We start from the raw sequence: 26,647 nt of genomic DNA, 5'->3' as shown, positions 1-26,647 counted from the left end.
GATGGTGCTTGCTATCCAAGGATGTGGGAGGAAACATTCCTGATATTGAGCATGCGCCCAGGTGCATCTGGGAAACTTGTGCCCAATTCTGGGTGCTCAGATTGGGAGACCAAAAAACAGCACCCAAAATCCATGAGCGGGCACCCTAACCGAGGTGCCCTCGCTTGCATGCTGAAGCAGGTGGGAACAGAGTTGGGTAATGGCCCGTTCTAGGGCAACTCAGATGCTTGGAACAGCCCAGGACTTTGTGGTAAGTACGTTCCATGGCTTTTTATTGTACCCGGGGAATTTGGCTCTAAGGCTGACCCTGCCCAGCAGAGCAAAAGGAAGAGTTCTGGTTTCCTCTGAGCTCCATAAACACTGAAGTACAGGGTGGGGGTGGAGGGCTGGCAAACAGGCATGAGGGTGCCTATTCCTCCCACTTCTAATTTTAAAGCATGAGGGTAGCAGCAAATCTTCCTGCGAGACTTTCAGAGAGGTGGCACATTGGCAAACAAGCATGAGGGCGCCCAAGGCAGGCTGACACACATAACAGAACCCCCCCCCCCGATACTCAGGAGCAGGCTGGGACAACACAACAGCCTCAACCACGACAGGCTGAGGTGCCACCAAATTAAAAACTCTTGTGGAACTGTCTTTGGTCAGACCAAGGGTCCATGTCCTTGACCACCCACCACTGAGACCACACGCACTCTGAACCACAGTAAGGATGGGCTTAACGGCTGTTCTGGGTTAACGCAGCAACTCTTCCCATGTGTGGCCCTGCGCTTCAGAAGCAAGGTGCCGATTGGTGGGTCTCACCCTCGTGGACGTTTCTCGCTCACACAAACCAACGCAGAGCTGGCACAGGAGAACCCAGGCTGCAGAGTAGGTGGTATTTCAAGACAGGATTGAGACACATTAGGATAAGGAGCACGGTGGCTCATGACAAATCGTGTGTGTGTGTCGGGAGGGGGAGTGTTGCAGGTCAGGACTAAGGTGAACTGGTTTAGCTCTGGGTACACGGTTTCCTGAGCACCTGTCTGCACTATGCATAGCTACAGCCACTGGCACTACAGTCCCTTATTTGTATGGGGGTGTCAAATATATCCTGAGGATAGCATGTGAGTACGGGTATGAGTGGGTGACTGATCCTGGTCTAAGATGCTTTATGGTACAAACGTGAAGGAATCATCTGGCAAAAATAAAGTTCTGCAATGTCTGGGGCTGCCAGGGTGCTTTGGCCTGGATTCACCTTCCCCGCGGTTCTGCAGGAAACAGCATGAGCTGCCTAATGAACTAGCTACTCCCTCTGCCAGCCTAACGCCCCTTAGTCGGGGACTTGGGGGGGCAGCTCCTCCCGGCACATCAGGGTCTCACTCTCCCCCCAGCTCAGGATGAGAACTCACTGTTTGCAAAACGGGACAGAAACGTAGGAGGGGAGGGGAAAGTCCAGCTGCTGCAGTGGCAACAGGCATGCGAGTTCTCCCAGCATTCCCACCCCAACATCCTCTAACCCCGACCACTTCTAGAGGCAAGACGTGAGTTTGATATCCGAGCCCATTCAATCCTCGCCTTCTCTGCTGAGAGCGCTGACAAAGGTGCAATTAGTGCTGGGTGCTTTCTGGGGCTGGGACCTGTCCGCGCTAGGAGCTGTACTTACAGCCCTTGCCACAGAACAGCTGCCAGACGGGAATCACCACTGAGCTGAGATGGATTGGACATGGAGGCAGAGGCTGTGGCTATGCCAGCCAGGCTCTCTACTCCATGGTATCAACTGGTCTGTCTGGCCAGTGGGAATTTGGGAAGGCATCTGATCAAACTCTTGGCCCAACTGATTGCAAAACACAAAAGCATTAGGGACCAAGAGCTATCTACCCCTTCCACTGCCCGACAGAGTCATCGGGAATAAGCACCCATATTAACAGTTACTTCTAGCTGCCTCCATTCCCCCTCTGCCCTTGCCCCAAACTCTAGTGGTTCAACCCCAAAGGACGTGTTCTACATGGGAAAAACTGGTTCCTCCCAACTCAGAGCCCAGCTGGAGCTGTCGTGGAGACCTGGTGTTCAGCGAAGAGGTCTTGAAACCAGTTCAGCAAGAACAGGTCAGGTCACCTTCTAGGCTACAGCACTAGCTAGTTTTAAAACGGGTTCAGCTGAACTCGCTTTCAAAGGATTTGGAAGTTTCCCCCAGTGTAGTTTGGCCTGGAGGGACACAACTGATTCAGGGCAAAGCGCTCCCAGGCCCAGACCAGAAAGGAAGCCCCCAAATCCTTACCAGTGGCTGAACAACTTTAAATAAGGAAGCAGCTAGAGCTTCCCCCTCCCCTCCCAGTTCACTCCATCAACCAGCCCCCACACTGATCAATAACTGCTGCACTAGAAGTCTCTGAGGCACTCCTGCGGCTTGGTCAGGCTCCTGGATTCTCATCTGTCTGATGGCAGCACCACATTCTTGCAGACAGCGGTAGCGAGACCCAGAAGCCTTCCAGCTGCACCCACTGCCCTAGCAACCCTGGTGGAGAAAGTCAGACACTTCTCCAGAAACAGAACGTGGAAAGGATCGTCAGCACTTGACCTGCAGCATCGCCCCCCACCCTGTCCCCCTTCTCCCCCCATCAGCCATGGCTCCCTCATCCCAGCGTCACGCCGTGGGGAAGCCGAGCCGGCCCTTGCGGTGCCTCATGCGGAAGAAGGTGTACATGGCCAGCAGGCACAAGGAGGAGAGGAAGTACAGGACAATGCACAGGCTGATGTCCAGGTGGGAGAAGCCCACTCCCAGCACATGGAACCAATTGTTCCTCCTCCGGGTGTCTCTTCCCCCTTCCTCCTCCAGGGCCCCGATGAGCTGCTTGGAGCCCAGCCCCCGCCTCCTCAGGCGTTCCCAGGCTGCGGCGTAGTCGAAGGCCTGGTGACTGTCGTCCCCCATGAGCAGCGGGATGGTGTCCCTCTTGCTCAGCCGCTGCCCCTTGTTGGCTGCCACGGCTGCAGCCTTCAGGGCTTTACTCTTGTAGTGCAGCTCACTGAAGGAGTCCAGGTCCACGATGTCCTCCTCCAGCACCTGCGTCTTGGCGCTCATCCGGACGATGCTTGGCTTACGCGGCTCCGAGGAGCCTCGTCTCTCCGAGCCGCCTGTCTCCGTCTCCACCCTAGCTCCCACTGGTTTCTCTATCCTCCTTTCTTCTCCCTCCTCCTCCTCTCTTCTCCCTTTCTCTTCCTCCTCTGCCTCCCCTTCTCTTCCATTCTCTCCTCTTCCTTTCCCCCTTTCTTCCTCCCCCTCCTCTCCTCCTTCCTCCTCCTCCTCTCCTCCTTCCTCCTCCTCTTCCTCTCTCCCATTTTCTCCTCTCTCTATCCCCTCACTCTTGACTCTCTCTCCAGCTCCCTCCTCTGCCTCCCGGCTGCGCCTGACCTGCTGGGCTGTCTCAGGCTCCGTGTAGTCTAAGAAGATGTTGGCTGGTGAGAAGTGGATCTTGAGGAAGCGCAGCACAGCTGCTTCATCCCACACATGGCGCCCGTTGACCATGCTGTGACAGGGAAGGCACAGGTCCAGGGGAGGCCACTGCAGCTTGGGGAATTTGGGGTCCTCGGTCTCAGTACCTGGATACATCAGACCAAACAAAGGCTTTAGACACAGTCGCACCAGGTGCTCCAGCAACAGGAGGGTCCCAATAGAATAACCAGAGCACGTGACACCCTGCCCATCACCCCCGAAGGAAGGGGAGCAGCCTCTATGCCTTAGGGATGTTAGAGACACTCCCGAAGCCTGCTCTCTCCTTGCTAGCGTGAGACCCATCAGCAGGAAGCGGTGGGGTGCAGCTCCAGCGGACGCCGCACATCGCCCTTCCTGCGAGGTCGCATGTAGCTCCTCTCACTCGTGCACTCTTCAGCCCCCTCGAGGGGCAGGGAGCGAGAACGCTGTGAACCGGGGGAGGCTGTACTGACAAGAAGGGATCATTCCTCCTTCCTCCCCGGCCGGGCCACTCTCCTCCCTCTTCCTTCTCAGCTACCAGCTGCTTTTGTCCAACTCCTCCAGTTGGGCTCAACAGGCTTGTGCTGGGAAGGGGGAGGGGCAGTCTCTGCGCCAGCCCAGGGTGTTAAGTGGAGCATTTGGAGAGCTGGCTCTGGAAGAGGGTCCTCCCAGGGCACGTGTCAGCTTTTAAAGCCCCCTGCGGGAAGCTGGATAAGATTTAACTGCCTCTCTGGCTCAGCACCACCAGCTGCCTGTTCCCTTAACCTCTGGGCTCTGTGATTCCCCAACTGCCTTCACCGGCCCCCTTCCAGGCTGCAGAGTTAACCCACGGCCGCCCGCCTCCTGCTTCCCAAGGAGAAATGAATGAACAAAGCCAGCAGAGCGCTTGCGCAGCTCCCTGTGCCTCAGGCTTCCCCCTTCAGCCCACAGCCTGGCTCCCCCTGGGGTTATCAGCCTGCCAAGTGGGCACCAGAGTAGAGGAGAAATGCCCCCCTCGCTGTGCTGCTGTGGCAGGGCAGGCACCCCCTTAGCAGGAGGCTGAATCAGCCCACCTGGTGCTTTAAGAGCAAAGGCATGAGTCGGCCCAGAAGGTTGATCTCAAATTCCAGCCCCCCTGCATTCAGCTGCCTCTGTGACCCTGTCCCCCATCCCTCCCCAGATTGGGCCAGAGGGTCTGGACCCCCCACTGGGGGCTAGAGTCAAGTTTCCCTTGGGCACCTCGCACCACTCCTTCCTGAGCCACGGCCAGCGCCAGCCTCAACAGCAGGATGCTGCTCACCAGCCAGCCGAGCGTTGACCCGGTTGTGTCTCGACCAAAGCCAGAGAGCTGCCTCGTCCACGCTGCTCACTTGGTCTAGGGACTCCGCTGCCATGGCCTCGAAATGCTCTGCGCACTCCCGGCAGCCAAAGAACCACTGGATGTAGCTGCGCATCACGCCAAGGACTTCTAGTGGACCTGGAGGGGGAGGCAAGAAAGCCTGGTCAACGAAGCATGCTGGGCCGGGGAAATGCCATCGGCTCAGAGAGGCACCGCACCGCCATGGCCTCCCTGCCATCCCAACAGCCTCCAGCCACACTGCCCAGAGCCTGCCCAGGGGAGCCCAGGTTCCTGGCAGCATGCTCACTCCCTGAGGCTGGGTGGGTCCAGCCACGGAGCAGGGGTCCTCAGCTACTCTCACCGTGCAGCGCTCAGCACGGGGCCGACTGGACAATCAGGGCTTCCAGTGTGCTTCGAGACGCTCACACCGGTCATTCCACCATGAGCCAGGCTGGGCATGGGGACCCCAAAGGAGACTGGGCAGAGATGCCAAAGTTTGGCTCTGCAGTCGGACTTGTATGTCCTGGTTAAGACACATCCCCAATGACTCAGAGGGCCCTGGGGCTAGCGCTCCACACCACAGAAGCGCTAGATACTACTATTGCTAGCCGTGGTCTCACTCCTCCTGAGCCACAGGGGGCTGGCTGAGCTGAGACAGCAACGCATCTGGACCTGGGGCAGGAGAGAACGCCGTGCACAGCTGGTTATTGATAAAGGTGAGGCACTAACAGCTTCCACAAGGGAGCCCAGCCCTCCTTGGCTTGTTGGGAACCTCAGCGCTCTGACACGTGGGAGAAGCAGCAGCCAGCCACCTGACATGAGAGCTGCATCACGTGGGCCCGGGGGGTGGAGGAATCCAGCAAGCCATAAAATGCAGGCTTCAGACACGGTGCTAGGCATGCAAGGTGGGGTGAGAGGAGATTGGGGCATTACAATGTGCCAGCTAGTCTGGGACATACCGACTCCCTGGCTAGGAGGGATGGATGGAAGGGCTTTTCCAACCAGGGGGTGCCTTCTAAAGTCCTAGGACAGCCTTCAGCTTGCTGGCCTGAGCCTACCTACTCGCTCCCCATCCCATTTCCCATGGAGCAGCAGATGCCAGAAGTTCCCAAGCCATAGCCAAGATGAGATATCAGGGTGGTTCCCAGCCCCCTTTCTATACAGCTAAGAGCCAGATTAACCCGCCCAATCAGAATGGGACGTGCAGGAGGTCTTGCGTTTACCTGTGCTCAGCTTTCGGTGTTTAGTCGCCTGCACTGTCAGCAGGTGGAAGAGGGTCCAGAGGGAGCAGGGGTAGCCACGGAAATGAGGTTTGCTTCCTTGGCAACCCACCCATGTCACATTGTTTGACAGTACCGCTGGGGCTTGACCCTGATGAGGAGAGACAGACAGACAAAGGTGACTTTGCTGGGAAAAACCTCAGGGCTAACCTGGGAGGGAAGGGGAGTGAGAGAAAAGGACAGGGGGAGGCAGAGGCCAGGTGAAGGCAGACGCGCGTACACACTGCAGGGCTAAAGGCAAATCACCTCTAAGAGACCCACCTCTTTTCTATTGGTCAAGACCAGCTCCAAGGCTCTGTAGGGAATCCTTGATCCTCTCACATTCCTCAGCCACCTGTTCACAGAGCGCAGGAAGTTCTGGACAAAGGGCCGGCCAGGGAAGTACTGCAGCAAGAGCAGAGAGAGGAGGAAATAAATTTAACAACAAAGGCCTTGCTAGCCATTATGAGCGAAGCGAACCCAGGCGCAGGAGAGACACCTGCTCTGATTCCAGGGACCGGGAACATTTGAGAGCTTTAGTGAGCACGATGGCTAACAGAACACACATCCTCTGACAGTGATAAAGTCAGTTTCTTAGCAATACTGTGTTGTCCCCCTGGGCTCTCTGCCAGCCTCTCTCAGATTGAAGAGGAGTCACGGTGAGAAATGGGGCAAGCCCTTGAGTGAGAGAGAGACTTGGATCCTGCAGTCCCAACCTCTCCCAGCAGGAATCACTGCAGGGAATGGTGCAGGGGCAGTGGTTACTGGGGCTGTCTATCTTAGATTGTCCAACTTGGCAAGAAGGTTCCCATACACAGCAATCCAAGCAGCCAGCACTGGGAAACCCTTTCATTTGTATTCAAGCTGCCACCATTGTGAATAAGTCAGCCCTGTGGGCTAAGAGCCAAGATCCAAATCTTGATCGTAACTCCAAATAGTCTCTGAGGAACACGAAAAGCTACTTTGACAATAAGTCAACTCAAATCCGATTAGTATCAGCACTTTAAAACCGCAAGCACTCCAGGGAGGAGGGGGAGTGAATGACACACACACAAACTGAGAGAGGAAGAGACCCACACCAGGGACAAACACAAAGAGAGAAGGCAGTGTTGGTGGGGAAAACTGGGAGGTGGGGAACCTGTAATAGTATGAGGGGAATGAGAGCAAAAGGGGCAAAGAGCATTTTACCACCACCAATTTAGTCTCCATGGACACAATTAGTAACCACAGGATACTGGACGTAAAAGCCCCCAAAAAGGTGAAAGCCATTAATTGCTGATCCTGACATTTCTGCTGGGGACCCCCTCCCCACTTGCTCCCCAATCTCTCCTTTCAAAGGCCCCTGTGGGATCCTGGAGATTTGGGGTGAGGTTTAGCAGGTGACCTGTTTTAAAGTAAATGCTTCTCTTCCCTCAGGCCTAAATGTCTCTGAGAAATGCGAGTTAAGGATCAGAGCCTGGACACAGAGAGGGCAAATTCCCTGGATCAAAGCAGATTAAATTGTTGCAACTGGCAGGAATGTTGGAATCTTGGTGACACTGCTCCGTCTAGTGGCCTACATCTGAAACAACACGTTGCACTGAGCACAAAACTGCAATCACCAGACTGAGGAGGAGGAGGAAGGGGGAGAGATTGCAAGAGAACCATTCCCTTCCCATCCACGCACACCATTTCTCCCCTCCTGCCCCCCATGTACACAATCTCTGAGTTTTGCAGGGAGGAAGGGAGCTCATTTGGTGAACTGGTTCCTTGTGCTATTTCAGTCTTGGATTCTCTGTTCCCTCCATCTGAACAGTTTTGTCTCCTAATCTGAAGTTGACACCAATACAGCTGTCTGACACCAAATGCATTTCACAGCATAGACTGGTTCTCCGAAGACTCCAGAGCCAGAGGGGCTGGTGCAGCAACTGCACCCCACTGCACCCCCTTCGCTGTCTGATGGTCGCATCCAGGCTGCGCTTTCCTGGGGGATTTTATTTTGAATGAGAGGGTGAGGTATTCGTTTAATGAAATCGTCAGTGCTCAAGAAAGTGAGAGAGATTGAGAGCATTATCTAAAGCCAGGCAGCAAGCAGGGTAGGTGTTAAGCAGGCTTCAACCCAGCCATGGCAAAGCTCCTCAGTCCTGACTCAAACGGTCACTTGCTATTCTAGCCCTGCCCTCCTCATACACTCCTTCCAACGCACCTTGGTCCTGACCTGCACCGTCCCCTGTTAATCTAAATCCTAGTTCCTTCACAGGCAGAGCCTGCCAGCTTTATTTGTTAATCCTGTGGCAGTTGGGCCATTAGGAAAAATATTAATAAAGGTCTAAGCGAAGAACCCAAGACTCATTGCACTAGTGACTGACATTTAGATTAATAGATTTTAAGGCCAGAAGGGACCATTACAATCATCTAGTCTGACCTTCTGCACAGCGCAGGCCACAGAACCTCGCCCAATAAGCTCTGCCTCAAGCCCATAACTTCACTTTGAGCTAGAGCATCTCCTTTAGAAAGACATCCAGTCTTGATTTATAGTCTCCAAGTGATGGTGAATCTACCATGTTCCCAGATAAGCTGTCCCAATGGTTAATCACCCTCAATGTTAAAAATTTGCATCTAGTCTGAATGTGTCTAGCTTCTGATCACTGGATCTCATTAGGCCTTTTTCTGCTAGATTAAAGAACCCTCTATGATCAGAAATCTCTTCCTCATCTTTTCATGATCAGGTTAACTCTTAGCCCTCTCTTGGAGAAACTAAATAGACTGAGCTTCTCAAATCTCTCACTATAAGTGACATTTTCTAGACCTTGAATTATATCCAACAACTATTTTCTGAACCTATTCCAATTTTTCAATTCAAACCCAAGTTTCCGAAGGAAACGGGCTTGTGTGCAACCCCAAGGAACCCAGATAGAGATTGCAGGTTTGTAAAAGATCCTTAGGGGGTCTCTTTCTATCACAACTAAACTGTCCCCCGGGAGCAGTTCCATGGGACAATACGTGAAGAGAGTGGTTTTATCCTGTGAAAGAGGATTTCCAAAGGTAAACTCTGGAGGACTGACAGGTGCATTTGTAAAGCACAGAGAGGGTCAAACACCCAGGTGGGGAAAAAATCACAAATACTGAAATGCCTAGCTGTGGTCTGGGATTGTAGAGGAAACAATCAACACATGGCTGCCAGGCCACATATCTGACGTAGCAAAGCAGAGGTGCCCATGACACTTCAAAGCTACTCTCTGCAGAGGGCACTGCTGTGAGAACATTTAACGGTACAGACAACACAGAAGGCAGGGGTCAGGGCAGGAGGGAAGGGCGTGGCTCGTGTCCAGGCTGGATGCGACTGGGTATGTCACCAGCAAAGGCTTGAGGGAGACACATACAATTTTCATGCCCAGCCCAGGGGACCATGTGATTCCTATTTCCTCTTATAATTAAACAAAGGCCCCATATTCACAGCTAGGGCTCAAGCGGAGTCAGGAAGTGGGGATAGGAAACAGCCAGAACTGAGGGGGTTTGTTACCGACTGGCTGAGGCAGAGCTGCGTTCAAACCGGCCAGAGCGATGTTGCAAAGGCTGCTGCGTGGGCCGGCATGTGAGTCTGCAAACAGGTGTTAGAGAAGGCGTCTCTGGAGCCCTGCTCAAGCAGCGCATGTGAGAAGATAAGCACAGCCTTGTTTGTGACAGGGTTAAATCACCAGCCTGCCCCGCCTCGAACTGAAGGGGAGAGTTGAGCAATTGCCAGCGAAGACCCCATTTCTCACATCCACGACACGAGGCACCTGCTCTCAGGATGAGGGGGCTACGGGACCATCCAGGCCTCGACTGGCTGTTGACTCCTTAGTGCTCACCTTGGCCAGCACTGCCACAAAGCCCTTCAGGGCCCTCAGCCGCTCTCCAGTCAGGACAGAGAACCGGGCCACCTCTACCCGCAGGGCATAGTGCAGCGCAGACTCCAGGTCAGCCATGTACACCTTCGAGCTGGAGAGTTCGGGAGAAAAACAGGGCATTAACAACCTGCTGAGCTTGCCCACAGAAAGAGGATCGTTCCCCCTGCTCAACCACGTCCCCCTGGGGATCTGCCTGGGAGGAGGGGAACTCTCTTTACAGCTGCGAGTCCTGGCCCCTTCTCCCGCGAGGGGGTGGCACAATTCAGTCATGCCCCACAGTCTGTCTTCTGCCCCAGACATGCCAGAGTTAGCTCAGCCTCCAGCTTCATTCAGCCTCCGCAGTGCCCCCCATGTCTCTCAGTAGTGGCATGGTGCTCACCCCCTGTGGGGCTAGGATCAAAGGGGTCTGCTCTCTTTATTGTGCAGCAGTAAGAGGAATAATAATGGTTATATTTCTACAGCCGCTCCTCAGCCTCCCACATCACAGCCAAGCCAACAGCAAAGGGCCTTTCAATCCGCAGCTAAAGCAAAGGAGGGACGGCAGGTGGAAATCGACTGAAGACAGAAATGGGGGGTGGGAAAGGGATTACACCCAGGACCTCACCACAGTACAGACGCCAGCAGAACGTGCCCCAGCGCAGAGCCTGCAGGCCTCCTCTGGGGGGGATAAAGGCAATAAGGTCTCCCTCCCCACAGCAGGGCAGGGGAACAACTCCAGCATCCATGGCCAGCGAGGTGGGCTAGGGAGAAGGGACGGGGCGAGGAGCAAGCAGCATAAGTACATCTCTTCCTGCCACTGACTCTGAACCTCACCCTCCAAGCATAAGCCCCCTACAGTCACTTGGGAGCAAGCACCCCAGACCTCCCCATGTCGGGGCAGAAGGACAAAGCCTTTACACTAAACTTACACAGCAGCAGCCTGGGGCACAAGGAGTCTGTCCTTCACTATGGGGCTTGGGGGTGAGTCACCTCAGTATTTGGGCTTTGGTAGCAACATACTGCAGAGTGAAGCAGCTCCCTGGAACCATCTCAGCCACTTATGGAGCCCCAGTCCAACACTTTGTCACCTCCACCACCTCCTGGCTTCCCCATGTCCCCACTGTCCCATGCACATGAGGTGCTGCATCTCAGCAACCCCTACACGGGGAGGTGACCACTATCCCAGCATAACCTTCTTCATCTGCCACAATCCCAGTCCTCCCCTGAGTTTCTGAATCACAAGAAGGGCAAGAGCCTCTTGTTCTGAATTCAATCACCAGTTCACACAGGTACCCCCGTAATGGCAGTGAACTCAGAACCAGATTCTTCATTTCTCTCCATTTACCTTGGGTGTGATACCCAAGCTGCCACTGGGGCCTGCAAGTACTTTCTCTAATAACCCTGACCTGCACCCCCTCTACACTAGAAATGTAAGTTGACCTATATTAGGTAATAACTGCAGCAGTGGCTGACGTCCACACGACCCTCTTAGGCTTGGTGGTGTGCATCCTCACCAGGAGCGTTTCCACTGAGGGGCTGTGTGGGAAGCGGACAGCCCGGCTCTGGGCGGGGAGGAAGTCACCCGGGCTTCTCAGCCTGGTCTCTCAGCTCCACTGGCAGCTTCCTGTCAGTAGTCCAGCTGCTCCACAGACTCCTGACCAGTTGCCCTCCCCTGCTCCCTGTTCCCAGCTGGGAGCAGAGGAAGGCACCCAGGGCTTCTTGCCTTCCTATTGCCCATCGGGAGCAGGGAGAAGCTTCTTGGCCCCCCCTCCTCTGTCCCCCCCAGCCCAGCAATCTAGTCAATTTCACAGCTCAGACCCATGAAACTGACAGGACAGCCCAACTCCTGGTGGAGAGCAGGGGGGAAGCCACCCAGGCTTCTCAGCCCAGTTCCGGGCAAGGAGCTGGGGGGGCGGAGGGGGGAAGGAACTGTCCAGGCTTCTCACCCCATTTCCCAGCTGGGAGCAGGGTCCAGCTGCCCAACTCTCCAGGGGAGCAAGGGGCAGCTGGTCTCTAGCTCCCAGCTTTCTTGTCAATGTCACGGCTCCTGCAGTGACATGTTGGTAAGGCAGTGCCTACACAGACACCGCCTCACACTAACTACACAGACAGCCCTGCGCCCCTTGTGGAGGTGGAGTTTTGATGTCGGTGCAGTAGGGCACTTACGGCAGCAGAAGGAAGGCTGCAGTGTAGACACTGACATAATTAGGTCGACAGAAGCTGTCTTGCCTCAAACTAACTGCGTCATGCAGACCTGCATTACCTTGTCTCTATGTCCACCCAGCAGGGTAAAATAGGTGAGGGTTGCAGCATGGCCTGGACGTCACCTGGCCTCGGCTCTGCTGAACAAGGAGTACGCATCCAAGAACAAGTTACAGAGCTGAGGATCCCTCTATGGAGAAAGTTCCTGCCCCCAGCTTCCCTCTCTTTCAAACCATGGGGCTGGCTGTCAGCTCCAGTGCTTCTGCTGATCACCTGTGTAGCATCAGTACGTAGAGATCGACACCATATAGGGTCCCCTCAGCCAATGCCTGAAGTTCCCCTTCTACAAGGCAGCCAGCGCTGACCACGGGAGCATGGCTGGGTCACACGCCCTTAGTACCCAGCATTAACAAGTGAGCAGGCCCCTCCTACACCAATGTCAGTGTCTGAATGGTTACTGGTGCAACCCCATGCAGAGCACAGTGTGCCGATCCAACCACCAGGGGACAGGGCAAAGAGGAGGGAAGGACAGGCCCAGCCCCTCACCAGGGGGACGTCCGAGCAACCAAGAGCAACACAAATGACCCCTTGCCTCAAACTGCAACACAGTCCTGGCACTCCTCCAGTTACACCTCCTCTACCAGTGACTTGCCCCGGACTTAGCATCGTCTCCATCATTTCACCAGTGCCATGCCACTCTCCTCCACCTGCCCATGCCTCTGCTTCCCTTGGCAACACACACTCCAGCTCCTCAGGCCTCCTGGAGCCCCCCACATGATGCATTGAGTTCCCCCTGCCTGTCATAACACGGGAGGCCCAGAACTTCCCAGCCCATGGAGGGCTCTATGAAGGAACATGGAGGGGTGGGACTGGGGGTGCTCACGGGTTTGCAGGCCTCCATGGGGTGAGGGTCGTCTTGATCTGCATGTCTGGCGCCTTGGTCGGTGTGTAAGAACCTTGTGTGACCCCAGGCAGCTGCCGCAGGAAGTAAGTGTAGAAGGATCGCGCCTCTACTTTCCTGTTAGGGAGGCAATGGGAACACATGAGAGGAGCCACTTCCACATGCACAGAGGATCTTCTTCTCCCACCCCCCCCCCATTAACCTTCCATCGCCACGAACACAGCTTCCTGTGCTCAGCAGGTTTGTCACACCGAGGCAAGAGGGCAGACTCCTCCTCGGGGAATGGGGTGGGGTTCCTGGCATGACAATGTGCGCTGTGTCCATCTGCCTCCACCCTCGCCACACGCACCGGCAGGCCCCCACATGCCCAGCAGGCCTCCAGGGGCTCTTCAGGTGGGAGAGTAGCTGTACTGACAGCCGTGTGCCCCCCCAGAGTGCTCCCAGCTGGAAGTGGCCACGCTTGAGTCTTTCAAGGACCTGGAGCTCACTAGCTCCCTGCTCCAGCAGCCGAGAAAGGAGACGAGGTTCTGTCCCTGACAGGGGGAGAGAAATGAACAAAAGCCAGGCCTGGATGAGGATGGATTTCCCTCCTTGGTCCAACTGGTCTGGTATTGCAGACTCTGGCACTAGCAGTCCTCCTCTGTCTTTCCCACATCACTTCCCACTCCCTGTGCCCTGCCCACGCTTCCCTCCCTATTGTCACCTTTGCCTCTCGGCCCAGCAGAGCACCCCGAGCACCCCGCCTTGCCTCCTTCCCAACGTACAGCTGGAGCGCTCCTGCTGCAGCCAACCTGAGCCTGCTCCACACTCCCCCCTTGGGCCTTCAGACTGCGCGCTGGGCAGGGCAGGGTCTCTGCCCTCCACTCCTCCCATTCTCTGCAGCCATCGGCGTGCGCCCTCAAGTGTCCGAGGGCCCTCACGAGGCAGTGTCAATACCTCCTCTGATTGCCAAAACTGGGGACCCACTGGCCGCGCTGCAGGGAATGTCTCTAATGAGGCTCTGGCCAGGGGGAAGGGAGGGCAATGAAAAGCCGGTTCTGACTGAGAGCCGGGTAGTGGCCTGAGGAAAGGCACGGCTCTCATGGGGACAGCAGCCACGGTTTACCCAGCCACTCCCCCAGCCTCCTTTCTCCCTAGGTTTTTGGGATGAAGTTTGCCTCCTCTGGCAGCTCAGGGAATATGGCAAGAACTTCGTGGGGCTCCCAGGCAGAGACGGGAGAGCTGGTTAAGGGGGGAGAAGAACATTTGGGGTTAGTCTGGGCCATTGGTGCTGCCTCCCTCATCCAACTGCGCTGCACGGAGGAAGGCTGGGGCTGATGTGACAAGATGGAAGGCGAGCGGTACAGAAGCAGAAGACACGTTACCGTCTGGATCCAGCCACCCTCGTTGCCTCAAGAACGTGCCTCTTCCTCCCCCTTCTTTGGGGCAATTTCCACCCAGCTGTGCATGGACCAAGGAGAGAAACCCTCTTGGAATGAGTAACGCCCTTTAACCCCAGAGCTGGGGGGTGCAGATGCACAGGGATCCGGGCAGGATAAACCCAGCCTGGGCATCCAGGGTACTGTGGGGATTTTTGCTGTCTCTCAGGACAGATTGGCAAGATAGGGGGAGGTAGGTTGAACACAGGACTCCCTACTTAACCCACACAGAATGAGCAAAGCTGTCAGGCTGTGTGAGAGGCAGCAGCATGAAAGCCCAGGAGAGCCAGCAGCGAGAAGCCATCACTTTCCGCTCTGCTTTCACAGCCCGATGTTTGCCTGCAAGCAGATGGTGGAGAGACGGCATCGTCACAAGCAATTTTCCCCTCCACCAGCTCCGCGGCAAGGAAACAATGACTCTGCTCTTGGGTGAAGCTGGCATCATCAGAGAGCACCCCTCTTCTCCTCCCCTCCCCCCATCCCCCACAAACCAAGCAGCACAGATGAGATTTGCAAGTCCCACACCTCCCACCAGGAAAAACTCCCTGCCTGTCCGGTACCATGGCAAGGTGGCAGCAACCCCTCCCCCATCCAGGGAAGCCACAAGTGTGTGCATGGCCCCTGGCCCCATGGCTCTTTTCCCTACACTGCCAGCCTGACATCAATCATCCATCGAGGGTACAAAGGCACCGTCTGGCTGCTATTTCCTGTGCCGTTCAGGAGCAGGGATCCAGGAGAGGGGCCGAGTCCCGGTGCCATTGTTCTCTGCCAGCGTTTCAGAACCAGCCATTGTCTGGCTCCTAATGAACTTTTCTGCAATTAGAAAACCCTGGGGGAGGAGTGGAGAGGCTGGCCAAGGCAGGGAAACGGTCAGAGACAACTTGACTCCCTGCCAGCTTTGCAAGTCACGGATGTATTCCCCAGCCAACAAAACCCCTGCAGGCTGGGCTGAGTTTAGAGGGTCTTTCAGCAGTTTGCAGCTGGAGTTGTGGGGAGGTGGGGGAAGGAAAGCCACACACAGTGTCCCAACCTCAGGGGAGCAGCTCAGAACAGGAAGGGAAGGTTGGAGCTGGCCTTTGCTCTATGGCATCTGACCGCCAGCACCCTAGGCACCAGGATTCACACCCCATCCCTTAGGGAAGGGTCCCACAAAGTTTAATAGAGATTCTCTATACACCCGCCAGCGTCACGGCCAGCTGCGACGTGAAGCTTTGACGTCAGAGGCCGCCCCGCCTGGGTCCCTGGCAGGGAAGGACTCACACAGGGATGCGGGAGAAGGTCCCATTGATGATGAGCAAAACGCCGGAAGGGAAGGTGGTCACGCTGTACTTCTTCACCAGCTCCTCCTCGCTGCTCAGGACTCTCCGGACAGCGACGTTCTCATACCGCAGCATGTCCAGGGTCACCTGCAAGGCAACGTGCTCCGTTGGGGAGGCCAGCTCTGGAGCAGAACATCCCAGAGACAAGCCCGCTCACAGCGGCACTCTCCTTCGGGGGTGGCATGGGAAACTCCTCGCTGCTCCAGCCTCCCCCAGCAGAAGCAGGGACAGAACGACACTGAGCAGTCATGGAACACTTCACACCTCCAATGCATTGTACAAACACGGCTTGGTCCCTGCCACAGCCCCAAGAGGTGGAGAAATATCTCCATTTTACAGACCGGGAACCTGCGCCACAGGGAGATTCAGGAACCGGCCCAAGTCCATGGCCAAGCCAGGGCAAAGTTAAAAAAGGTGGACTTTCACTGAACGAACCATGCCAGGAATTCCTGGCTCCTAGCCCTGTGCTCAACTTGGTAGACCATGCTGCGCTGGCTACAGGAAAGCTAGCCTCAGCCTGACCCAACTGCAGAACGTGGCACTTGATGGCTCTGGAAACTGGAAGGGATACAGAGTCAAGGACCAGTTAACATCTTTGTACGGTAACTTGTGAGGGGCCCAGGGCGAGAATCCAAACCCACCTCTCCACTCAGCGACTCAGGCCATGAGATCTTTGGGGAAAGGGCCCATCTTTTCACTCCATGCGCACACAGCAACGCAACCCGGCACTACAGCAATTCCAACACTGAACAAAACAGCAACACCCACCTCTCTGCCCACAAAGGAGTCATTCTTCTCGAAGATCAGTGCCAGGTACGTAACATTGTTGGCTTGAAAGAACCCACGGATCTCCTCCCCACTGCAAGAGAAAACAATGAGGCATTCTCAACAATACGGAGCTGGTTGGCGAACGGGTCAGCCCAGCCGCACAGAACAAGCTGCTCCTGGTACAGGATGCTCCCTGACCACACTTGGCAGCTTGGCAAAGACTTGGGCATTTGCCCTTCTCACATGGAGGGAACCGAACCTTCATCCAGCTGGATTTGTCACCCAGTGAGGTGGCCAGGATCAGCTCTGCTTATCCACCCTTAAATTTACGTGGCACTTTCCGGCCTGATTTTCTGCTTCAGTTCATTGGCTCTGTGCGAGCCTGCCAGGGTGAGTGAAGGAAGGAGAGATGGGCGCAGGCTGGGAAGGGACAGAAGCCTGGGAATGGGAGAGAGGAGCAGGCTGGGGAGGAACAGAAGCCTGTTTATTGAAGGATGTGAAGTTAGAAGCCTACCTACTGTGAGAGCCAGCAGTGAGCTGAGAGCCAGAACATCAGTTCACATCAGAGATGGCCCGAACCCAAAATGAACCCCCAGCTTTCCCCTGTGGGGTGCCAGACAGTGGGCAGAGCCTGAACATGAACCTGGGATTTGCCTGGGGCTCATTTCCCCATCCACAGCTCTGGCATTCCAGTAACTTTGCCTGTTGCTGTACATTTTTTACTCTGGGGGGCGTCAGCACCTAGAGAGCACGAAGAGGTGCAATAAATCCTGGAACACGGCACAGCGTTTGAAGCAGGAAGACAGCAGGAGCCCAGACACACATCTGTGGAAGGAGGGGGCAATGCGCTGACAGTGGGGAGGAGATGTGGGGCCTAGCACCTGCTGTCCCCTCCATGGAAATGTGGGTGGCGATGGTTAGTGGGAGGTGCAGCTCAAACCCTTTTGTTCTGTCTGGCCCAGTGCCTCTGCCCGACCCAGCCCAGGAGACTCATACCCAGGAAGAGCCAGGTCAGATCCTTCACAAGAACAGAGGAGAGCACAAAGACATGGTTACCGAGGAAGGGGGTGGATCCCACACTCACAACTGGCAGTCACCAGGCAAGACGACCTCAGATGCAGATCTGAGGAGTTTCCTTTTCATCTCTGCTCTGCAGGCTACCAGGCTGGCTTCCCAGATCCATCTCTGCCTCCTGGCCTAAAACCTTTCCCCACCACCCTCAGCGTTAACAGCTTATAGCCAGAGGGACTTTCCAGCAGGTGCCACAGACTGATCCGTACAGCAGATTCCTGGCTGTGCAGGTCAGAGAACCATAGAAGATTAGGATTGGAAGGGACCTCAGGAGGTTATCTAGTCCAACCGCCTGCTCAAAGCAGGACCAACCCTGGACCTTACATTGAACTGACAAGACTCATCCCAGGGCTTTCAGGGAGGAGCCAGAGGGCAGCAGTGACTCCAGCTAGCTGTAACGCCAGACATGAAAAGCAGCTTTAGCATTTACTGACAAGGAGGAAGACTAGGGACAGCCCATCTCCCCAGCCATGACTCAGCCCGTCAGCTACTCCGCACATATGTGCGGCACAGGGGAAAGAACTCAGCCTCTGGTTCCAAACACTCCAGCCACTGCCACGCTCATCTGCCTTTCCTGGCTTTCAGCAGATCTCATTTGATACAGCAAAGAGCACCGACCCTTCCCCCCAAAGCAATATATGACATGCCCTCCCCTCGGTGACATACACGATCAGGCCCCCTCTCCAGCCAGGGTTGTAATTACAAGCAGGTCTATTAGAGATGAATAAGAGGATGGAAAAAAACTTTGCAGGTAATTGAACCCGCCCCACACTGACAGCGCTCGGTGCGTCATACGGGGAGAGACTCATAGCAGGGCTGGAGCGTTACCTAGGAGGCTACTCAAAATATCTGTGCATATTAGTACCTGGCTAAACAGCTGCTGCCAGCCTTGTTTGGCTGAGGTGCTATTATCACAGTCGCTGCAGGAATCCCCTCCTTCGCCAAGCTGGCAGCTCAGCTCACACCTCTCCAGTGCATGTCATTGTCCTGGGAGTAAGTGGGAGCCTCCTAGGCAAGGCCTCTGGCTCATGCCACAGGAATTCAGTGTCACATGATAAGGACGTGTGCTTCTGAAACAGGGACTGCATCAAAGGCAGGCTCTTGAACAGAGATGGCAGGTCTCAGAGCAGGGCTGCTACTGGAAGCCTGGTTAAGCAAGAGTCCATTCCCGGTTGTTTCTCACCCCATACACCCCCTCTGCCCCCCAAAATATCCCAGTGTTACATTCTGCTATTATGTCCCCCTCCAATAACCTGGCTGGTTCCAGTGGTGGACAGGCAGGCGGCCATGTCTCCTTGTGCGTCTCCAGGCTGGTGATGATGCTCTGCCTCAGGCTCTCAACACTGTTCCCGGGGTCTGCAGAGGGAACAAAACACGCAGAGCTCACCCCCAAAGCAGTGCGCACAAGAAGCCAAGGACGGTACCCAAGCAAAGATGGCCCATCCCCACCAGTGACCCCAACTATGCTGGATCCCTACAGCCACAGCAGCTTCACATGGCCACTGAGAGTAGTGGGCCAGGCTGCACAACATATCCCCACCCACCCTGTTGCCACTCCAATTCAGCAGGTCAGCAGCTCATGGCAGAGGCACATCTCTTTTGCAAAGCTTGAGCTGGCCTTATTCATTTATTCCCAGCCAGGAGATTCCCTCTCATGAGGCAATGAGTCACTGCCCCCCCACCAAGCCCCCCTGGCTGCCCATCCCCTAGTTCTAGAATGCAGCAGGGATGGGGGCTGCAACCTGAAAGGAAACAGCCACGGCAGGGAGAATTACAACAGCAGAGTCTGACAAGGGTTAAAGAGCAATTAGGTTTGGGAAACTCACGGAAGATCTTCACCCCATCAGCAGGGCTCTTGGAGAAGGCCTTGAAAAACTGAAGAAAAAAAAAAAAAAGAAAAAAGAAGGGAGTTCATTGGCAGTTCGGAAGAGCATTCAAACATTCACTGAGCCCCACAGCGCACCGGTGGGGCAGCATGGACCAGTGGTTAAAGCACCAGACTATCGGGAGATCTGTGTTCTAGGCCCAGCTCTACCACCAACTTGCTGGATCATCTCTGGCCAAGCACTGCCTTTCTCGGCCTCAGCTTCCACAGCTGTATGATGATGTAAAGCGCTTGGAGAAGTAGGGATGAAGAATGCTATAGAGAAGGTGAAGTTTGCTATTTTCCAAAGTGAGTTCAGCTATACCTAATAATACCCCCTAGCTCTTTCATAGCTTTTTCCATCAGCAGATCTCAAAGCTTTTTACAAAGGAGGTCAATATCATCATCCCCATTTAAAAGATGGGGAAACTGAAGCACGGGCCAGTGGCAGAATCAGGAATAGAACCCAGGCCTTCTGGCTCCCAGTCCAATGCTCAATCTACTAGGGCTTGACAGTTTATAAAATGCCTCCTCTGCAGGCCCTGGGCACCTGCAGAACAATCATTAAAACAGGCACAAAGAACAATAAATAAAGTGACTCAATACAAACCCACTGAAACTCCTCAGACACAAATCTGCTCAGCAGCCGACCTTTTTTTCCTGGAAAAAGCCTGAGTTAGCAAACAGATCTTGCACCCAGCCCTGAAGGGCAAACCCCATGCTGGCTGTGTCAGACTTAGCAAGAGGCGGGGAGGAGGAGTGGGCATGCAAGGGTCAAAGTCTCTTCCCCCACAACCAGCCAGGCATACACCCCTTGCAACCTTCCCACCACCAACCCTCAGAATTCCTATCTGGGGACTGTCAACAAGTCTGTCAGTGGTGCTGGACTGCAGGGGTGGGCACGGGTGCAAAACTGTTCTCGATCTCCCCTTTCCATCTGCCAAAGCTTCAAGCTTGCCCTGCTCGGCCAATTCTGCTGCACAGTGAAGGTTAAAATCATGTCAAACGAATGACATTTAATACCAAGGTCAAGAGCGGGCAGGGTTCTTCTGTGCCAAAGCACATAATTCATTTTCACATTTCATTCAGGGAAAGTCCACCTTTTTGAATTCCTCTGAAGCGGAGACAGAATTTCCAGCCGGTTGTGCTGGGGGCGTTGCGAAATGCAGAGGTTGTGCTGCAGAATCTAAGTCATCCTGGCTGCAGGATACCTAGGGCCCTGGTTATAGACCAACCCTAACCCCGTGATTGGTACCCAGGTGGCTTGGAGGCCCATGCCATGTTTGGAGCCTGGTTGTGACATCTCCCAAAGGCCAGTCCTGCTCTGGAAGTGGGATGCTGCCCTCTGGGCTCAGTGAAGTCACGCAGTGAATGCTGCAGCAATCCTGTCTGGAGAGGACAAGAGCCTGGCTCGCTGTGATACCACCGAAGAAGGAAATGAAAATCTCAGCTGCCACTGCTGCTTGGAAAGCAGGAACAAGGATCTAACGGGACTCTTCAACCATGATGAACTGGAGAGTAAAGGCATGCAGGCAGACTACCTCTATCAATGGAGCAGTTGCCCCGTCTGGATTCTTTCCCAGGCTACCAGCTTCTTGAGACTGACCTTCTGCCAACTAGCCCTTGTCAGGGTCCGTCTCAACTAGGCAGTGGGGAAGCAGAAATGACAGACTCTGGATCTGATGAGTGAAAGGGGCAGAATTGAGTGTCCCCAGCACACTGCCAGCATTGCAGCTCAGATCTACCTCCCCTAGGGCCTCGTGTGCACCCTGGGCAGGGGTGGTGGATCAAAATCACTTATTGCAGGGAGAGCAGGGTGCGAGTGTCTATGCACCAGATGGGAGGCAGTGGGGGGAACCCTTCCATAGAGGAAGATGCCCCACCACGGCCTAGGGCTCCCGCCTTTTCCAGGAAGCTCTGTGAGGGTTCAATACGTGGCCATGTTGCTGTGCACCAGCACCAGAGCCCGGGATGCAGCAGTCAACCGTAAGACGGCCTAGGGAGCTGCTGATGCTCCCATTTCAGTTACAGAGCTGGGGAGCAAGAGCAGCAGAGCCCACCAGCCAGCCAGCCTTCCTGCCAAGGCCCTGCAGTGATGGCCCAGCCCAATTCCTGTGTTCAGTCAGGAGGAGAATTGCCAGGCTCAGTGGAGGAAGGGCTGCAGCCCACAGAACCTAGAGGGTCCTGGGCTGTTGGAAGAGTCAGATGCCGGCCAGCTGTCTGTCAGCTCCGGGAACTGCGGGCTGATGAAGCCTCATTCGGGGAAAAAGATGCAGCAGCAGGCTGGCCAAGAAAGCAAAGATACCCTCCAGTCCAGAGGAGGGCCGTGCTGGCAGAGGGAGGATTTCTCTCCCCTCCCGTGCTAGCTCTGCATGAAGAAGAGGGGGTCCCACTAAGGCTTCTTATCTGATGCAGTAACGCCCCAGGAGAACTGTCCCCCGTGCACAGAGGCAGGCCGCTGGTTAAAGTGAAGGGCCGGCAAGGCAGGCAGGATATTAGCACACGGGGGTTGTGGGGCGGGTGAACGCCCACACTCTCTTTTGGCAAGGGCCCAGGTACGCAGCCAACCTAAGACAGTTGCAGGGACCTCCTAGCCCTGGAGATCATTCATCCTCCCTCTTTGCTGGTCCCCCTAAAGGCTCACCAGCAGAGAGTGGCCTGCTCCGCGTAGCCGGAGCTCTGGATACAGCCAGCCCCACAGCATCTGCAGCCAACCCTCACACACCCTCTGGTGCGTTTGTTGCCAGCTGTGCGCTCTCCCTCCTCCCTCCATGCAGATGGGGTGGCTGGATCAGTGAAATCTCATTACACAGGCGAATGTTTGCGGAATGGGCTGGGCTGGGAGTGAAAGCTGTTTGCAGAAGGTGCTCAGGTTGGGGGGATGGGGGAAAAGGGAGAAAACAACCCACACCAGCCAGCAACCTTGTGGCACTGCCACATCAGCAGGTTCCCTCTGGTCTTTGTGAACCTTGTTAAAGACAAGCTCGAGCGCTGTATTCTGGGCCGCGGTAGGAGTTTAGCCAATCAGGCCCATTCCTGTGCTGTCTGAAGCAGGGTCATTGCTCCAGCAATCAGTTCTCCCCCATTAGTGGCCACCGAAAGTGTCCAGTAGATTGTGGGGATGCCAGCATCCGCCAGATCAGGGAGTACCCCAATCCATACCTATTCATTCCCCCTGGGGCTGCAGCTCTTCTAGGCTAAGCCCAGGACTCTAATTTCCCCAAGAGTCTGGCAAAGTTTCTTTTTCCAGCCAGCCACAGAATGGAACTTCGGGTGGATTTTTACAATCACCCACTTCTTGGCCCCCAGTCCAGCCACAGGGCTCCCCTGGTCAAAGCTTGGGCAGGTGGGGGCAGAGCTGGTCTGCCCAGGTGTGCGAGATGCCATTTGCAAGCGGCCAGGGTTAGTGCCCATAATTATGAGGCCTGAGACACTGCTTGCGACTCTTCCGTTTACAACACGCCCCACCCCAGAGAGAATGAAAATAAAACCAAAGGGACTTGACCTGTTGTAGGCCTTGCACTGAAACACAGCTCACCACATGGCTGGGGAATGGTGGGAACTGCTAGCGCCGGCACTGATGTGGCCAAATTTTGTACAGCCGGGAATGTGTATTTATATAGGGGCAAGGATAAGTAGCAGCACATGGAACCTGACTGCTTCAATGCCCCTATGCTAGTGCATGAGTCTAGTTTCACCACAGGGCTTATCTGCACTGGGGAAACGAGCCAAATTTTAAAACATGTTAGCTAACACATTTCTAAACGCCACTCAGCACCTGGTGTAGGGCCAAGCTGATCATGTTAATGTTCACATTATAGTTTATAAAGCCCTAGGGTTAGCCCAACCAGCTAACTTTCTTAAACATAACTGTCTATGTCTACACTAGGTGCTGAGCAGTGTTTAAAAACACGTTTGAATATACCACTCATCTTCTCCATGTAGACAAAAACACAGGCTGGCTTCACTGCCAAAAAGGCAGGTTTTTTACAGCAGGCTAACTGAACGAGCATTGTGACAGAGCGGGATTTTTTCATAGTATTTTGCATGAATAGTGAGTGTGCCTCAGTTTTCCCTAAGTGGTGCACGATTAACTACGTGGTGGAAAAAGGTTGTTTACTCTTTGCAGAGACTCAGAGATCTGGGTGTGACTGACAGCTAGTTGCCTGGGGCCCCATGCCCATGGAGAGAAAACACTAGCCACTCCAACTGTCTGGACATTTGGGACCTAACAACTAATGACCATGGATGGCCCACCGTCCTTAGGAAGACAGCGGGGTGTGACCAGCTGTAGAACAAAGGGCTAAGGAGGAAGGCCAAGTGACAATGTTTGCTGGGAACAAGAACAAAGGACTGAGGAGGGGCCCCGTGGGGTTAAATGTGGGCTGCTAGAAGGAGGAGACAGGGAATAAAGAGGGGTCAGAAGGCTCTGGGACTGACCCAGATGGACCATGCTGTAATTTTCTGTCCTGTGTGTTAACTAAGTATTTTCTACGCTGTGTTCCAGACATCTAATAAACCCTTCAGCCTTCACAGCACTGGCTGAGAGTCATTCCAGTTTAAGGAAGGTGAGGGTGCACCGCTCCCTTGGGGCGCACATGTCTCTTTCTGAGGTGTCCAACTCAGGTAGACTTGCTGAAGGGATGCTGAAGGCTCTGAGGTTGGTTCCCAGGAGGCAAGGAAGCCAAGTGGTTTATTAGAGTGTGTGACCCTAAGGGCACCTGACACACTGAAGGGGTGGGGTCCTCCCAGGGACTGTTCCCGAGCTGTTCAAGAGCACCAGACTGGTGGATCCGTGACAAGCAAAAATCCTAGTGGAAATAGTACCGCGATGTGTCATGAAGTCAATCACAAGTGGAGGGTTTAGTGCTGATCTCATCCAGGTACATCATGTTATAAACTACCAGAGTTGTATAGCAGGACAACTATTATACCTTAATTCTCTCACTGTCAAAAATCCCACCCACCTTTTTGGCCAGGGAAGACACAGCCAGCGATTTTGGTCCAGCTGTAACTACAGCTAGCTGACTGCCCCTTATCTCAAGTTAACCAACATGAGTGCAAATTCTAGGACAGCCATTCACAAAGTGTTTGTTTCAGGAGATAAGATCAGGAACCAACATTAGAGAATGTTTACCCTGGAATTTGCCAGTTAACTAACACAATCCAATCAATTAAGTCAAGTTACAGCTCAGCCAAAAAGCCTGGTGTTGGCAAGCTCACCAGCTAGTGCAGAAAGAAAACAGCAAAAAAGGTCACAGAATTCTTTCGGCTTCAAATAATCCAAAGGGCCATTGGAAACACAGAGATTTTTTACTGAGAAGGACTCACTGTACCGTTTCTTTAAAGACCTTCCTAGGAACAGCACTGGGTCTGCCACATCAAAGGCACCACGCTGTCCTCCAAGCTGGAATGGCTTCAGGCACTTAGAGTCTCCTTTCCTTGGGAAATGAATACAGCTAGGACAAGAGGCATGCTGGGAACTTGAAGGGAGGATGAGGGGGGCTTTCTGATGGAGTCTATCAGACTCTGGCTTTACTCTCCCTTACTTTGATCAGAGATCTCTTTGGAATTCCCAAATAGCAGTGCAAGAAAGAAAAATGGAGGGTACCTTTTACCACTCTGGTGCCATTCTCCTGCCCTGTGCACAGTCTGTGGCACTACATAAATAATTAATAATAATAAATAATTAAGCCCTGCATCTGAACTTCAAGGCATTTCCAAGTTATGGGAATTCACTGCCTGTTAACAAGGCATCTCAGAGGCTTTGGCGTTATTGCTTATGACTGGGCTTTTGTTTGCATAAGGAAATATTTAAATTTTATATATTTACACAATTTCTGCTGGGCACAGGACCAAGAAGTGGAATCACAATTCGACTGCCAATAATAACAGAGCCTCCCGACATGGGAAGCTCTCAAAGCACTTTACAGATGGGAATTAAATTTTGCAGCACTCTTCTGGCCTAGGGAATAGACATAAAAGTGAAGGCACAGTTACTTGTGGCTGCCCCCAGGGTACTTTTTATGAGAGTTGAGGTGTTAGCTCCAGCATCCCTGGCCAAATTTCTCTGGGCCTCACTATATTCTGCCTAGCCAGATCCCATGGCAATCACACTTAGATTATGGTATTCTTCACCACTTGTCCTAGACAGCTGAGAAGGGCTGCCGTGCACTGTTGAACAGCTGCTGTATTTCACTCCAGAGCTGGCTACATTTCAGTGGTGGGTGAAGTGATTCCTATGTGATGCACAGGAGTATTTGGGGTGCTGTATAGATAAATGCAAGATCATCATTTGTCTGAACGGCCCACGAGAGGAAACAGTTAAAAGAAACAGGTCAGGGGAAGCAACAAGAATGACTCTTGCACACCCAGTGCTCAAGAAGGCACAGAACCAATCTCATACAGGAACTGGGTCCAGAGTTCTGTGTTCAGTTCAAGGCTCACTCCCTCCTCAGGGACAGCGAATTGCACATTTGTGACAACAGCTGGCTGTCTGCAAGTTCAAAAGGTTACAGATTCCTAGAAACAACCCAATCAGGTTTCCTTGGTAATGCTGCTGCCACCCTCAGAAAGGGACAGAGATATTTCACACACAAAGGGCTCTTCTCCCCCACCAGTGCTGAGCAACACCCGGTATCCTAACTAAACACTGTCTGCCATGGAGATAAACAGGACGGGGGTGGTTTCAGGTGGCTTTTGGCCAATGCTGCTGTTCAGATGCTTTCCAAACAAACCCAAAACACAGGATGGAGACCAGGACTATGGGAGAACCGATCAGGAGTCTCCTGGGCTACCAGCCCCAAGGAACATCATAGAGCATGTCCACACAGCATTTTGGAGTGAGCATCCAAGCCTGGGCCCTCCCCAGGCTTCGGAGCCCGAACCGCAGTTTCAAAGTGCTGTCTATGCAGCCCCACTAACCTGAGTCTGTCAACCAGGCTGGGAAGCTCACTCCAGAATGCTGTGTGCACACCCCCACAGGCAGAAGCCGGACCAGCTCGGCTTTCCTGCCACCCCTCCCCACCCCGGGCTAACTTTACCTTCAACGTCGGGAACCCAGTTATCCCAAACGTCCTGCATGCTTTCTGGTTGGCCATCTCGGCACAGTCGAGAGTGCCAAGGGTCACCGCAGGGCTCCATTCTGAAAGAAAGGAAGAAGAGACAGACAGACAAGGTTAGCAGATCTGAATCCCCCCTCCAGGCCATGCTACTCCGTGTTTGGAACAGG

The 26,647-nt window shown here is 54.2% G+C and overlaps 1 protein-coding gene across 2 annotated transcripts in view; it reads right to left on the bottom strand.

Moving 5' to 3' along the window:
* Positions 1-2,618: 2,618 nt before the first annotated feature.
* The window catches only part of QSOX1 (quiescin sulfhydryl oxidase 1), a 44,910-nt gene continuing 20,881 nt past the window's right edge, over positions 2,619-26,647 (bottom strand). For both annotated transcript variants that reach the window (XM_067535074.1, XM_067535073.1), the window contains exons 2-12: positions 26,460-26,560; positions 19,379-19,427; positions 18,806-18,908; positions 16,482-16,572; positions 15,655-15,800; positions 12,959-13,093; positions 9,856-9,985; positions 6,308-6,430; positions 5,990-6,137; positions 4,728-4,904; positions 2,619-3,576 (exon numbers count right to left, since the gene is read on the bottom strand). In XM_067535074.1, coding sequence (XP_067391175.1) covers positions 2,624-3,576; positions 4,728-4,904; positions 5,990-6,137; positions 6,308-6,430; positions 9,856-9,985; positions 12,959-13,093; positions 15,655-15,800; positions 16,482-16,572; positions 18,806-18,908; positions 19,379-19,427; positions 26,460-26,516 — 2,112 coding nt within the window. In that variant the 5' untranslated portion in view covers positions 26,517-26,560 and the 3' untranslated portion in view covers positions 2,619-2,623. The remainder of the gene's footprint in view (positions 3,577-4,727; positions 4,905-5,989; positions 6,138-6,307; positions 6,431-9,855; positions 9,986-12,958; positions 13,094-15,654; positions 15,801-16,481; positions 16,573-18,805; positions 18,909-19,378; positions 19,428-26,459; positions 26,561-26,647) is intronic.

Source organism: Emydura macquarii, unplaced genomic scaffold, assembly GCF_026122565.2.
Source record: "Emydura macquarii macquarii isolate MOO-44397 ecotype Brisbane River unplaced genomic scaffold, CSIRO-AGI_Emac_v2 contig_3477, whole genome shotgun sequence".
Lineage (NCBI taxonomy): Eukaryota > Metazoa > Chordata > Testudines > Chelidae > Emydura > Emydura macquarii.
The sequence above is the reverse complement of the archived record's forward strand: the minus strand, read 5'-3'. Positions and strand labels throughout refer to the sequence as shown.